Raw genomic sequence first — 16,369 nt, forward strand, 5'->3', positions numbered from 1 at the left:
GGGAAGGTAGATTGGTGCAGCCACCATCAAAGCAATATGTAGTTTCTTCCAAGAACTAAAAATGGAACTTCCTTATGACCCAGTGATACCATTTCTGAAGAATATATCCAAAGAAATATGGAACATTAATTTGAAAGAAATGCACCCTTATGTTCATTGCAGCCTTATTTACAATAGCCACGATTTGGAAGAAGCCCATGTGCCCATCAGTAGATGAGTGGATGAGAAAGCTGTAGTACATTTGCATAATGAAATACTACTTGGCTGTAAAAAAGAAGATAATCTTAACTTTTGGGACAGCATGGATGGACCTGGAGAGTATTATGCTAAGTGAGGTAAGCCAGTCATAGAAAGACAAATATTGTAGCTTATAATTTCACTTACATGTGGAATCTAATGAACAAAATAAACTAAAAAAAAAAAAGACTCATAGACACAGTGAGCAGACTAACAGCTGTCAGAGGTGAGCATGTAGTGGGGGCTGGGTAAAAAAGATGAGGGAATTAAGCAAAATTAAGCAAAAAAAAAAAAACTAACAAAAACAAAAACAAAAAAACCCTCACAGTCAGACAATAGTTTGGTGATTGCTGGAGGGAAAGGGGGTCAGGAGGAGGTAGGAGAGGGTAAAAGGAGAATAAATGGTGATGGAAGGCCACTTGATTTGGGGTGGTGAAGACACAATACAATATATAGATGATGTATTACAGAACCATATCCCTGAAAACTACATAATTTTATTAACCAATATCACCCCAATACATTCAATTTTTAAAAAAGATAACTTACTATGTTGCTGAATAAAAGTCAGTAACTTTTCTATAAACAGGGAATAACCAATTTAAAAGAGATCCATGTGTGTTTGTGTGTGTGTACATAAAAGGGACAGATTTTAATTACAAGTATAAAAATCTAGAAATAAACACAATAAAAATGTTTAAGACTTATGTGAAGAACTCTTTAATTAAAGACATTTACAAAACAAACAGACAAACCCTGAATGCATGAAGGAACACAACAGGTCCCTGGATAGGAAAATTTAAAATCATTAAGATATATAAGATGTATATGCCCACCTAATGTAATTTATAAAGTCAGTTAAATCCCAATAAAATCAAACTCTAACATAATTTTTACAAAACTAGGTAAGATCACCTGAAAAAAATTAAATGTATATGAATAAGCAAAAACATTTATTTAAAGAATAATAATGAGACTTGCCCTATTCTATAATAATTAATATAGTACTATATTGGTGAGGTAGGTAGAGTTTACATTTAAATGTAGGGATTTAGCTTATGAAGAATGTGGCATTTCAAAACAGGGAAATTTTATTTGATTAATAAATAGATAACATAAGGACAACAGAACAGCCATTTGGTAACAAAAAGTGAATTAGCTACTCCACACCTTATATAAACATGGACTCCAAATAGATAAAGGAGTAAAACTTTATTTGAAAACATTAAAGACAAATATGGGAAACACTTTTATAAGCTTGGGGTGGGAAATACCTTCCTAGATAAGATATAAAACCAAAGTACCATTGTGTAATTTGTTGAAAATAAATTACATCTCAATAATAAAATACAACTAGAAAAAAAAATAACATATAGGAAAAAATGGCAAATTTGACTTTATAAATATCCTGAAAATTTAAAATATCTACATGGCAAAAAATAAATAAATAAAGTATAAAGGCAAGTAACAAGAAGAAAATTTTGCACCGTATGTAACAGCTAACAAATTAATAATCAGAAATATATATATATGTATAAAGATAGTAACCAATTGAAAAATAGGCAAAGGTTATGGATAGGCAGTTGACAGAAGAAAAATTTTAAACAGTTGTAGGGGAATTCAGAGATGCAATGTTGCTCCAGCAGTAAAGGCATCTGGGAAACACTGGACTCTGTTTAACATTGTAACTGTTTAACTCTCTGTAGCCTCAGGTTTGGCTAAATACCCAGAAAGCCAGAATGCCGCCCAAAGATAAATGTCATACCACAGGAAGGAGATTAACAAATGTATAGAGTACAGGTAAGTGTCTGATGTTATCTGTTAACTTAGAAATGCACTGTTGTCCTGGCTGGGTAGCTCAGTTGGTTAGAGCATCATTCTGATATACCAAGGTTGCGAGTTCAATCCCCAGTAAGGGCGTATACAAGAAACAACCAATGAACGAATGCATCAATAAGAGGAACAACAAATCAATATTTCCCTCGCTTTCTCTGTCTCCCCCCACTCCTCTCTCTCTCTAAAATCAATCAATAAATTAAAAAATTTAAATAAATGTATTATTCTTTCTGGTGGTCTATGTCAGGAGTCCCCAACCCCTGCCCCCTCCCCCGCCCCCAACCACTTAGAGGTAAGCTGCAGGAGAGCAAGTGAAGCTTCCCTCATACTACCATCTGAGCTCCTCCGCCTGTCTCCCTCCACCACCCCCCACTCCCATCTATGGAAAAACTGTCTTCCAGGAAACCAGTCCCTGGTGCCAAAAAGGTTGAGGATTGCTAGTCTACAAGACTACCCACCAAATGGTTTTACTATTAACCCCCTATAAAACAGAGACCCTGTCCTAGGAAGTGTGTGGATTTCTTCCCAGCCAGCTACCACTGGGAGCAAGTAGATTCTTTGCCCATGTATGTAAGTTTCTCCTATTAAAGCTCTTAGGAATTTGAATAAGGCTACATGTCATTTATTTGTAATTGATCCTGAATTTACACTTTTGGGGCTTTCCCCCAACAACAGTCAATAAACATATGATAAGATGTACAACCTCACTACTAACTGAATACAATAATTTAAATTGTATTGTATTGAATATAATAATCAAAATTAAAACAATGAAATATTATTTCCCCATCATTGTGATAAATAATGGAAAAGATTAATAATATCCATTGTTAATGCAGCTTCAGGGAAATAGATACATCATGCAATGATGGTCAGAGTATAAATTTGTAAAGTCTTTTAGGACAGCATGTTGGCATTGTCTATTAAAAATTTAAATATGCATAGCCTTAGGCCCAGCAATTCTCTTTCCAGAAATCTAACCAACAGAAACACTTGGAAATGTATGTAAGAATGTTCACTGAAGCACTGGTTGTGTTAATGAAATATGGGAAGTTTCCTAAGTTTTCATCACTGGGGAATGACGGGATGTAGTTTGGTATTGCCTTGCTATGTAATGTCAATGAAAAAAAGTGCAAATAATATCACCAACAATGCTTATACAGCATTAAGTGTAGTGTTAATAATGTGTGTGTGGGTGCTTATGAATGCCAATAGGAGAGGGACTTGAAAGACCTAAACCGCATCATTGGTGATGATTATCTCTGGGGATGGCAGTGGAAGTGGGATATTAGGGTGTAAGCAGGGGAAATGCAGACTCTCACATTTTAATTTTGACAGTGCTTGAATCTTTTACATATAATATTTTTAATATAATGCCTGTGTCACAGCAGCTTACAAAAACATCAGTGTGACTATACTATGTTGTGTAAACAGTGCTAAAAACGGAAGTTACAAGATTCCATAGGTGAAAGAGGTCTCCAAGAGCTAGCACACACCAAGATGCCCTCATAGAGGAAGGGTGGATGAGGGACCTTGAATAAGATGTGCAATTGGAATAGGCCAAAGGAAAAAGGGTTAAGATCTCCAAGAGAGGGTAACATTATCCACCAAGTCAAGAGCATTTCATTCATTTGTCAAGTACTTATTGACAGTCTGCTGTGTACAGATCATCATCATAATCATCATCATACCCCCAAAGTATGTATTGTGTAGACCAATCCATAGGAAAAAGGCATTTTCAATGCTGGTTGATATATAAATTCATTAACTACTATAGAGGTCAATTCAACTCTTTAAATCATATCAATCTTTAACTTGAGTATACCATTAGCCCCCACAATCTTATTTCCAGGATTTTATTCTAAGGACAGGAACATTAGTAAAGATTTACTGACAAGGTAGTAGAATAACTTTAGTGACAATAACTAGGAAGCTAAATTGTGGTACATCCACATCATGGAATATTACTCCACCATTAAAATTAGGTTAAGGAAGCATATTTAACATAGGGAAATGTGCAAATTATTTAGTAATGTGAGAAAAGCAAGTCCCAAAAGGTTATTTGTGGTATGAGTGGAATTAGGTTTTTAATTTTTATGTGCATAAAAAATGTCTGAAAGCATTTACAATGAAATGATAAGTTATGACTGGGTGGAGATATTGCAAGTCATTTCTGTATTTTCCCATGTTTTCTCTAATTGGACTATATTATTTTTGCAATAGAAAATAACCAACACGTGGAAATCAGGGTAAATCAAAAGAGCCAACACTGCTCTGACACTTGCCATGCCAAGAATCATCCCTTAACTGCATCAACACAAGTCAACCTCTGTTTGCGACAGCAAAAAGAGACCATCAGTCTTTCTAGAAGTTTACAGGGAAAGACAAGCAATTTGATCTCACATTAATAACATTGCAAGGACAACGGAATAGTCCATGGTGGGGGTGGAGGGGTAGTGTTAGAAAGAATCCCCAAGAAAAGCTAGTTCCTCTCTCCGTGAATGACTTGAGAAGCCCATGGGAAGGAGGAGAGCAGAGTGAGCATGCAGAAAAGGTGAGCAAGCCATGTGGCCCAGGGGAAGAGGCTTTCAATTCAGAAACACCACTTATTGAGGGAACTTAAGATTTGGAAAATGTTTAGTTTTAAGTTCTATAGTTAATAAGCTTAGTAATTAATGCATATAAAAAGCTATCATTTTAGCTTTTTAACTGAAGGTATATAACCCACCCTGACTCCAGGAGACCACAAGTAATTCAAACTTTATGCCTGAGAAGGACCAAAAGCAATCAAGATGGTACCTGAGCCATTGTGCTCCAGGGAGAGATGTCCACTTGAGGTCAACAATTGAAAGGGTGCTAGGAAAACTGCCAGACCGCAGCTTTTATCTGAATAACTTTTCCTGAATCCCAAACCCCTTACCTACACTTTTTTTCTACTTGTAAGAAAGATCAGCTTGAAATGAAATGTAGGCCAGTCTTTTGGGGAACATAACCTGCTGTCTTCTCAGATCACCAGCTATCTGAATAGAGCACCCCTAAAGATTCAATTCTTCTCTCTACTTACTGGTTCTGGTAAGGACAGGCAGCATGAACACCAACTTTTCCAGTTTCACGCTCAGAGTTTCTATTTAACATTCCAAGCCAAATGCATTTTCCCACAGAAATTTTCATTGTGTTGTTATGTTTTGCTCCTGTTTTCCTTATAACAACTACTCAGGTGCAGATTTAGGAAAACAAGGCCCTTGGAGATGCTTGAGGCAAAGGGCCTGGGGAAACATATCCTGGGCGGCTGGAGCCACAGGCCTGTCCCCAGCCTGGCCCAGGAAGGACAGGAGCCAAGCCTCCACACACTCCCCCTCAGCTCTGTGCAGACAGGCTCCAACCTGAACAAGCCTGTCTGCTTTCAGGTCATTCACTTTGGGTTACTTCTCCTTAATCCCTTATAGTAGACTCCTAGAAGCCTAAGTAGACCCTTCTAGAGGTATGGTCATTGATTCCTAAGGTTTTGAACTTTCTCATGAGAAACCCATGGCCCAGCCCAGAAGCTGAGGAATTGTGTAAAACAGGAAGCTCTGAGGCAGGGCAGGTACGGCAGGGGAGACTCAGGTCCTTGGAGAGTTAGAACCACCTCCAAGGGAGAGACCAGAATGGGTTGGAGGAGTGAGCCTCAGATAGAGACGGAGGAAAGAGGAAGAGGAAAAGAAACAGAGGGTGAGGAAAGGGGAGAGGAGAAGGGAAAAAAGAAAGGGGAGGGTCAGGGGATGGGAGGAGAAGAAGAGTGAGAAGAGAAAGGATTTTGAGAAGGGGATGAAGGAAGATGAGGACAGTGGAGGAAGGGCAAAGAGAAGGGAATAAAGTTGAGAGGAGAAAAGAAGCAGGGGCAGATGTGCAGTCCCTCTGAACACTTAGGAACTACCTCAGAATAAGTACATGCAAATGTTCTGAAAGGAACGCACTTCACTCCTCGAAAGTAGATTCGCTGTGGAACACTAGATGACTGCACTCACTTGAATGTAGGGAACCTTTTTATCTATTCTAATTGGTCTATTCTAATTGGCAGACTTACTGCCAGTACACCTAGTGTATGGCTCCAGAATATACTACAACGTAAAAATAAAAAGGACACATATACAATCACATGTTTCAGAGCCAAGTGGTATGCAGAGTGGATTCCCTCTCCAGCCTTCTGTTTTCTGTGCCAAAATATACAAGTATATTTATACTAATAGTCATTTATTCTCTTAAGTTGCTTAAAATAAAAAGTGAAACATTTTGGATTAATATATCATTCTGTGCTTAAGAATATTTCCAAGGACAAAGGTAAGCTGCTTAAAGACTATCCATGTAAATTATCTACATTAACATATCCCTTATTCATGTTGGAAACTAAAAATACCTTTCACAACTGAGTTTTATCCCTTGAAAAAAGCTTATCGAAAGAGCACTAATGCCTTTAATATTGTACTACATGTATGTAATAAAATTAGGTTATTTTTTCATATTCAGGACTATCAGCTTTACTTTATGATCCCCTTGCTCCTGAGTCAGACCAAATTCAAAGCAATCTGAGGGGAAGTCTTATTAAAATTGTGAGAGGTGTCTTGAATAGAACATTTGTGATAAAAAACAATAACCCTCAAGTATGGCACTTGGTAGCTAAGATGTGCTAGAATGAGGCCCACACCTCCTGTCTGTCTCCAGTTGGAAGGGCTACCTCTGGTCCTTCACCCACTTTCAGGTGAATTCCTCAATGAGCTTTGGGCAACAGATCAGAGTTACCAGTCCTCCCTTTTCCAAGGCCTGGCAACTGACATCAGGGCCTCTCAATGAGTGCCTCCTCTGTGGACACCTGGCACCCAAAGGCCAAAGCAATCCAGGCTCCCAAACCTGAGCTCAAGGTGAAATATCCAGTCAGTCCCAGATTTCAAATGTGAAGGAGGTTTTGCTCTGGGGCAGGCTGGGCAGCATGGGGCCAGGCTCTTGCTTCTTTCTGTCCTTGCTTTCACGTCTACCAAACACGTCAGCCCACAAAACAATCTGTCCTCAGTGCATGACCTGGTTCCTTAGGGCTGCAGCTTTTAGAGGCTGAGAAGATGTGCTCTAGCCCAGCATAGTCATCCTGGAAGCTGCCTGGCCCTTTCAGGGAGGCCCACTGACCTGTCCCCATGCCTCTCCCAAGACAGCGGACATGCTTACCTCTAATTTCTGCCTCTGAGGAGCCATTGGACCAGGCTGTCCACTTATTCTTGTACTTACTGATTTCCTGAACTTTGCAGACATAATGCCCTTGATCAGCTGGTCGGAGGGTCAAAACCGAGAGCACGTAGAGCACCCCACGCCTCTCCTCCAGGAGGCGCAGCCGCTGCCGGTAGGAGCTGTGGCTGAAATTCCCATAGTACTGCACCACCCTGAGCTTGGTCATCTTAACCATCAAGGTCTCCTGGGTGTTGGGACGTGCAAAAAACCAGCGCACGGCCAGCAAGCTGTCCTTCCGCCTCTTCTGGGAGATGTGGCAGAGAAGAGTGGCATTTTCCCCCTCCAGGTAGCTAACCACAGGTCCTGGGGACACAGTAACATTGAGGGCCCCACAGACTTCTGCAGAGAAAAAAGGAAGAAAGATAGTGAGGGAGGTCACTGTTCAACAGGTGGACACAGTGTGTCTTTTCTCCAGGAGCCGATGTGATCTGCATGGACAGAGAGTTAGGCCGCCCCAGTCCCTCCATTCTTGTTCTTTGCCCTCGAGATGGCCACAAGGAGGGCTCCTTTAGGGGGAACCCTCTGTCGGAGCACATGTGTTCTATGAAATGGTGCCATCCACACAGAATGGCACTGACTGCCAGGCCCAAAGGTATTTTTTTTTAATTTGTTTAAATTAATTGCTGATGCTTAAAATTGAGGATACAATATTTCACATAAAAATTTGGACTTTGGGGATCTCTTACGAATTTCCAGCCCTCATCAATCCCTCCCCACCCACCTCCTTAAGGCCTACTTGGACCAGTTCCACCACAGGCATGAGTGGGCAATGCTGTGCGTTCAGGAACTGCCCTTCCAAGCACCTTTCCCTGTTTCTATTTCAGCTGTCACCAAGGCAGATTATCAGCACTAGTCAGGCATGTATTAAATGAGAACTGAGAGCTAGAACCACAGGGGTTTCTCAGTTTCTCGCTCTAAGTCCCTTTGGACTCAGAGCTGACATGCAGGAATAAAGATGAACGAGCCCAGGAACTGGGAGGGGTGAGGAAACCTCCCAATCGCCTACAAGATGCTCCAGAATTGCAGGCCTGGGCCGCTACTTCCTGTCCTTTGGTTTCTTAGTTACATTTACCTCAAGGGCTGCCCCTCCAGATCGTGCAGGGCAATCAGGCTGCCCTGAAGCTTCCAGGTGACCTCTTCCTCTGACCGGCAGAACCCAGAAAACACAAAGGATGCCCAGAACCTCCTCTGTCTAAGCAGGGGTATTTTGTTCCCAAGAGCCACATCCTCACCCCTGTGCAGTCCAGTGTGCAACTCCAAGGAAGCACCATTTCCTGCCCAACCACTGCCTAAGCAGGTGTCCCAGGTCATCCTAAACCACAAATATCTCCTAAATGTCATCTGGTCATCTGAAGGGGTTAGGGCCCTGAGGTCAGAGTAACCAAAAGCTCTCAACTCAGGTCAGTGCTGCAGGTAGGCAAGGAAGGATGACAAAGCAATCACAGATCTGTATCTTATGCTGTGAAGAGGCTGTGAGTCAACACAGTGAGGCCCTGTGTGTGTCGGAGTGGGTTGGGGGTGCCACATAAAAAATATTCTTGCCCTGGCCAGATGGCTCCGTTATTTGGAGTGTCGTCCTGTACACCAGGTTCGATTCCCAGTCAGGGCACATACCTAGGTTGCAGGCTTGATACCCAGTCAGGGTGCGAATAGAAGACAACCAATCGAGGTTTCTCTCACATCAGTGTTCCTCTCTCTTTCTTTCTCTCTCTCTCCCTCCTCCCCTGCTTCTTCTCTCCCTCCCTCTCTTTCTCTCTCTCTAAAATCAATAGATATATCCTTGGGTGAAGACTAAAAATTATATACATGTTCTTCATTATAAAAATCAGCCAATAAGGTCATCCTCTTGTATGGTTTCCACTATTGATTTAACAAACTGAACACCTTGAGAGATATGACTTGAAGGTCAATGTTCTTTAATTTTCTTTCTCATCTCTTAGAAGCCAGGCTCACCAGGATACCTCAGGACCCTTAATTTAATCACATGATTAAGTGCCTTTTGCCATATAAGGCAACATTCACAGGTTCAGGGATTAGGACACAGACATTTTGGGGGGTCGCTATTCAGCTTACCGTACTATAATAGTCTTTTGTTACCTTAAAAAATAGATGGAAGTAAATTCAGAAGAAAAAGATTGATGCTCAGATGGACTCTTAAGTAGCTTGTGGTCAAGAATGAGGTCTTCTGTATCTACAGTGACAAAGGACAAAGTAGCCCAGGGAGTTACTTGGAATATGTACATGCTCTCTAGTAACAATCTCTAACAATCTCACTGTCAACACAAGTCACTGATGCAGGACAAAAGGGGGAAACTGGCCCCACTGTCTCCCCTGCATCTCACCCACCTGGCCTGCACTTTGCTCATATGCCATATTAGTCCAAGAACATTTTCCCTGACTGCTAAGGTCCTGTCTAAAAGGCCCCCATGTTGGGAGTACCCTGGTAAGCAGCCACAGGCCAGAACACCAAGCTGACCCCACTCCAACAGCAACACAGGGGTTCGACACGCAGAGAGCAGCAGACAGGCAGCAGCTGACCTCTAGACTTGAAGTCCAGCTCCACCCACCCCCAAGGGTGGGCTCCCCACTGGAGGCAAGGAGAAGGGGAAGGCAGGAAATCAAAACAATATGGGTGGATGCAGCAAGGCTGGGCCCCCACACTCCAGACTCCTTCTATTAACACTGCCTGAAGGAAGGATTTTTATGGTGAGAGAATGTGCCAAGTGCTCTAGTCCCCAGGGAGGCCAGATTCCATCCTGGAAGCAAACTAGTAACCCTTCCACTTCCACAGCTCAGGCCAAGAATCGGCAATTCCCATGAAGGGAATGGACTGAGCCATCTTCCCAATACAAGCCCTCCCTTCCTCTTTACCTGCATACCTTTCTGCCTTCATTCATCACCATGTTCTCTCACAAAGGGCTCCAGCACAATTCTCCCAGAAGTGCAAAGATTTCTGATATGGGCTGAACTGTGTCCCCTCCAAATTCATATACTGAATCCCAACGCCCAGGACCTCAGAATGTGACTGTACTTGGAGAAAGGGCATTTAAGGGGTGATTAAGTTAAAATGAGGCCACTAGTATAGACCCTAATCCAACATGATTGCTGTCCTTTCAAGAAGAGGAGATTAGGACACAGACAACACACAGGGCAGACCACGTGAAGACAGAAAGAAAGTGGTCATCTACAAGCCAAGGAGAAAGGCCTCAGAAGAAATCAGCTTTGCCAGCACCTTTGCCATCTCAGACCTCCCACGGACAGTGAGAAATACATTTCTGTTGTCTATGGTACTTTGTTATGTCAGCCCTAGAAAACCAATGTAACCTTGTTCATAGGAAGGCTCATTTCAGTCCTATATCTGCCACCAGCCAGTCACACCCACTTTCAATAAGAGTGAGCGTGACTGAAACTGTGGTGCTCAAGAGGCCCTTGGAATCTTAAAGCTTTGCTAAAGAACATAGGCTCTCAGGTTGTGGGGGACTCCCAAGCCTGTGATGAGCTTGCTCAGAAGGCCAAGTACCCCAGGGTAACATGCTCCCCTAGCTGCAGAGATGCCTAACTTTAACCCAGGAGACACAGCTCACATGTGTGGTGGTGAGGAGGCACTGCAAGAGGCGAAAAGATGCAGGTAGGAAGCCGGTGCCTGGCCAAGGTTAGCTGGCCTGGATGCTTAGTTACATACTAGGTGAGAGCCACACACATCTTCTTCCCCACTGCCGTCACCAGGACTCACATGGCTCAGGAGAGAACACAGCAGGGGGGACAGCACCACAGAGAGCAAAGGCAAAGCTGATATGGAGTCAAGTGGTGGCTGTGGGGGTCTAGGCCTTTCCCTTCTCGATCTCAGTCTGAAGAACAGAGCGTACACACCCTGCAGGGCATGAAGGAAGCCCAGCAATCCTGGGCCAAGACAGCTAGGGGAGGATGGATGTCATCAGACCCTCCTACACCAGGTAAGGTAAGGGAGCAGTCCCAGGCAGGGCAGAGTCTCCCTTCTTCTGGCCTAGGACAGAGAACTGTCAAAGTTTGGGCCAGAAAAGAACTAAATTTCTTACTTTGTGACCCTTCATTGCAGAAAAGTGAGGTAGCAGGAAGACCATCCCATGGGGGATCATCCCTCCTGGGGGAAGCTCCACATTCAGAGTTCCAATTTCCCCTAGCCTATGCCCCAGCTTATGCTTTGTTCACTTAACCACTCAACACATACTTGCTGAGAAACAGCCATGTGCTGGGTACTGTGTGAATAAGATGGCATTCCTAATTTCATGGAGCCTTCAGCCCAGTGGAAAAGGCAGCTGTTCATCAGGAAAAAGACAGGAGTTATGTGACAACAAGTAGTATCACACACTGCAGAGACAAGATGCAGGGCTTACACAAATCAGGGCAGGATCCTGACATAGTCTAGGGGTCAGGGAAGAGAACCTGGGGAGGTGACCATGAGCTAAAGAATGAGTTGGACTTAATGACACAAAATTCAGGGCAGCTGAAGGAATCACCCTAATGGGAGAAGGCCCCCCTGTGCAAAGACCCTGAGGCAGATGCCACCTAGAGCAAGCTGGAAATAGAAAGATCAGCATCCTCTAGTGCACAGGTGGCAAACACACAGCCCATGGGCTGTATCTGGCCCTCCACCTTGTTTTATCCAGCCTGGCACCTTGTTTCTACCAGGCGGCAGCGCTGAGCTCTCGCTTAACTGTTAAGGAGTAGTTACATTTATACAATCCTAAAATTACATTCGACCCTTTGAAGGCAACTTCAAAAGCGAGGCTGATATGGCCTCTGGTGAAAATGAGTTTGATACCCCTGGTCTAGTGAAGTCCACTGCCCCGTGGCCCATGCAGCCACCTGAACCTTCAGATGGATTTCAGGAGAGGATTTCCCACCCCAATCAGGGCCTCCAAGGCCAATTCTTAAAGGAGGCAGGGAAGAGACTGAAGCAAACAGAGAAGGACAGGATGCTGCTGCAGGGAACCTTGTTCCTTCAACAAGCACAGGCGCCATTACTTGAGAGCCCTGGTTACCCCATGTGGTCTGGGCACTGGGATGCTCATGGCTCCAGGACGTCCCAGTGGCTTATTGGGGCTGGGCAGAGTCAGCCACATTGGAAACCTGGTTCTATTAGGAGTAATTCCCTCAGAGCCTCAGTTTCTTCATCTGAAAAATGGGAAAGTAATCCCTTACATAGTGAGTATAAAGCTCCAATGTGAAACTAACTTTAAAATATCGATAATAGTTTGCATGCCCTGAGAACTGAGCAGGTAGGGACAATAAAAAGTGACATACACACTGACCCATGAGTAGGGTGGGCTTCCTCGGTGTGTGTCCTGCAGTTATACAGGGGGCCTCCCATTTGGTTTGACCTTTCCTGTCATTCTCTGGACATTTTAATAGTTTTTGAGAAGGGGGCCCCACATTTTTATTTTGCTCTGGATCCTACAAATTATATATCTGTTTCTGGCTGTAAGCAAACACTGAATTCCCATGTGTAAGATTGACGGGGTAAAACCCTCTTGTTCCTATTTGGAAAATGTTTTCTAACAGCTCAGAAAATGCCTAAAGGACATCCATGTAGTCAAATAGTACTACTCACCTGGCATACAACCTCTCCACATAAGGGGAGGGCAGCACCTTGCAGATGCAGGCGAATGTGGGACTTAGAGCAGAAACAAGGCCCTGGCTTCGACTGAGAGCAGAGATGGGCACAGCCTGAGTCCTTCTCTTCCAACTTGGTCAGTGATGTGCTAGTGACTTTGTGCCCTGCACTTGTTTTCTGTCCTGAGGAGCCTTGCCCCACTCATTTTAGAGCCAGGTGCCTCTATGTCTATAAGGAATGCAAATTGTGTATACCACTCAACAGCAAAAATCTCATTCTCATTAAATGGTTAGTCTGAATTCATGACAAGTAAATCTCTGAAAATAATACAACTGTATTCCTTGAAAACCCATAGCACTAGGATGAAGCACTTACTGAGCACCAAGCACAGGTGCAGGGGTTGATGCAATCATAATAAGCCCACCACCTGAAAACAGCTGTCATCCAGGACAAACATATGCTCTGACCAGTGATAACATAACATTTGCGGGATGTGAACTCCATGTCAAGTACTATCTAAGCACTTTAGATGTATTTTCCCAATTTACCCTCATACTATGTTTATTCCCATTTACAGACAAGAGGGGTGAGGCCCAGAGAGGCTAAGCCACTTGCCCACACTCCCATAGAACGTGGAAGAGCTGGAATTGAACCAAGGCCATTGGCTTCAGAGCCAACTCTCAACCAGCACTTTGTACCACAGTTTGGCTTCTACTAAATATTTTGCCCCTTGGTTTACTGTAAAATGAGAGGTAGGACTAGGTGACTTCTAAGGTCCTGCTCTGTCCCAAAATAGAGAGGTAGAAAAGTTCAAGGGTTAAGAGTCCAGACTTACATATAAAGTGGCTCAGTCAGGCTCTGACTTGGGGGATGGTGACAAGGAGTCACAGGTGAAACACTTAGAAGAGTGGGTAGCACATGATGAGTGCTGCCAAGCAGGAGCTCTCATCATTATCATTATCTGAGCTACGGCCTTGGTCACAGCCAGAGAAGGCTCTAAAGAGTCCTGAATTCCAGCTGTGCCCTGGAACATGGGATGTCCTTGACCCCCAAAAAGCCTCTCTGAGGGTGCCCTCTCTGACAGCACCCAAGATTAGGAAGGTGGTCATGGAGCCTGGGGACAAAGACCCCTGTGCCCTTTTGCATCCCAGTTAGCTGCTGGCAACTCCACATAGGCCACCAGAGCTGGCCAGACACAACTATCACAGTCAAACCTGCAGCCTTTGTCAGTCAAGACGGTGACAGCCCTTAAAGGAACATTTCCCACAGTGCTGATTTCAGGTTCACTAGAAACCCCATTGCTCTGGTAGCCAGGGACAATGGGTGAATTTCTTCCCACCATGATGATCTAAGTCACTCCTCAGATTCTGATCTATACTCACTAGCTCAAAGGCCAGCTCCACCACTTGGTAGCTGGGTCACCCCTGGAAAATTACTCAACTCTGAGCATCAGCATTCTTGTTTACAAAACAATGGCAACACAGCTTAGCCAGTATAAGCACAGAGTGTAGAGCCAGGCTTTCTGGGTTCAAATCCCAGCTCCACCACTTAAGCCTTATGACTTAAGGCAAGTCAACTCATGGGCCTGTACCTCAGTTTCCTCATCTGCAAACTGGGGACAATAACAGCACCTCCCTCAAAGATTATTGGCAAGTTTAACTGAGTTAATGTTTGTACCTGGATATACAAATATTTGCTCTCAACATTATTATTTTGAAGTAGTGCTGTGAATAAATGAGATAACTGTATAGCACAACACTTGGAACCCAGTTGGCTCCCAGGAAACCTGACAGCCATTGATACACTTATTTTTACTATTATTCTAGCCAGCATGGCTCTTTCAGCTCTGAGGCAGGCAGGCAGGGCCCTGAGGAATAAAGAGAGAAAATTCTTCATCAACTTGGAAGTGAGGGCAGAAACCCCCAAATGAAAGCCAGCTGTGCAGGAAGAGAGGCTTCCCCTAAGACAGGGTACTAGGTAAATGGCCCTGCTTCATCCAGCTATCGGATACCCTATCTCACCAGGCCTGGTCATCGCAAATGACCCAAGTATACATGTCCCCAGCCCCTCCAAGGAACGTCCAAAGAGAGTTAAGGGAAGTTGCTGCCCAGACTAACCCGCTAACAGTTGTACGTACTGTGGAGGAAAAAGAAAACAAACCATCAACTAGGGCTCGCGCTTTCCGGTTGAAATCTTCTACTGAGACACCTGGCCCTTGAAAGTAAGCTGTTCTGAGCCTCTCTGTGGAGCGCCAGGGTCCTGGACAAGGAGGAAAGAAGGGGGAGAGGGCGCCGCCCGTGCCCTCTGGCAGGCATCCGCACGGCGACGGGGACAACGCAGACCCGGCCCGCCGGCGCACACGCGGAGGGGGAGGCCTGGAGGCTGCCGTGCCTCCTCTCCAGGCCCGAGACCGGAGTCCCGAGCCCCAGCCTCACCCGCCCCTGTCCCGCAGCCGCCGCCCGTCCGTGGTGCTTACCCAGGGCCGGAGCCCACGCCAGCAACACGGCCGTAGCCAGTGCCAGCAGCGGCATCTCCCCTCCGCCGCTGCCTGGCTCTGTAACGCTGAGCCGCGCCGCCGCCCGCCGGTCTTAGCCGCCTAGCCCGCCCCGCGCCCGCCCCGCGCCCGCCCCCAAACTTGGCCCAGGCCTCGGCCGGGCCTGGTCCGGCCTGGCCCTCCCCTGCGCGGCCAGACCCGCTGGGCCCGGCTTTAGGGTGCCTGGGGCCGTCCTGGGCGAGGGCTAACACCCCCCACGCCCTCCAGCAATCATTCGCTGGCGACCTTTGAGCATCTCGTTTTCACTACTCCCATTTCACAGGTGAGAAAACTGAGATTCTGAGAGCTGATGGCTAGACAGAGGAAATATGCAACAGCAATGGGATTCTGTCTGTTAGCATCACAGACAGTTATTTCTAAGGAGAGGAAGTCTTGGAGCTTGCAGGTGGGGTGGGGTGGGTGAAGTACCAAACGTCCCTGTGTGAGGGTCACTTGCTGCCCACCCTCTACAGAGACCATTTGTGAGCCAAGGAGCAGAGCAGCTGAGAGAGAAGTCCCCTTCTGCTGCCCTGAACTGGGTGTGGGGTGTCAGGGATGGGGACCCTTGCAAAGTGAGAGGGTCCACATGGACACTTAAAAATAAAGACCACTTAGGGTTCTCTCAGCCACAGCCTGCTCTAAGTACTTGGCACCATGTCACTGAATCCTGGCACCGTGAGGCTCCTGGGATAGCTCCTTAATCTCCATATGCCTCAGTTTCCTCCATCTGTCCAATGGGATAATGGACACGTTCCTCACCAAGTGTTTAAGAAGATCAAGTTAGTTCCAGTTAAGGCCCATGAATGTCAGCTATCCTTAGTATTATTATCATAGGGTAAGGAAGTGGAAGCAGAGAGATGAAGGAGCTGACCCAAGTCACACAGTCAGGGAGTGGTGACAAAGCCACTCAGTCC

General features: G+C 44.9%; 1 protein-coding gene across 1 annotated transcript in view; it reads right to left on the bottom strand.

Moving 5' to 3' along the window:
* Positions 1 to 15,519, bottom strand: part of VSTM4 (V-set and transmembrane domain containing 4) — a 114,877-nt gene extending 99,358 nt beyond the window's left edge. The window contains exons 1-2 of the mRNA XM_053923431.2: positions 15,399 to 15,519; positions 7,270 to 7,668 (exon numbers count right to left, since the gene is read on the bottom strand). Coding sequence (XP_053779406.1) covers positions 7,270 to 7,668; positions 15,399 to 15,453 — 454 coding nt within the window. The 5' untranslated portion in view covers positions 15,454 to 15,519. The remainder of the gene's footprint in view (positions 1 to 7,269; positions 7,669 to 15,398) is intronic.
* Positions 15,520 to 16,369: the final 850 nt, after the last annotated feature.

The sequence above is a fragment of the Desmodus rotundus genome, chromosome 4, assembly GCF_022682495.2.
Source record: "Desmodus rotundus isolate HL8 chromosome 4, HLdesRot8A.1, whole genome shotgun sequence".
Taxonomy (NCBI): domain Eukaryota; kingdom Metazoa; phylum Chordata; class Mammalia; order Chiroptera; family Phyllostomidae; genus Desmodus; species Desmodus rotundus.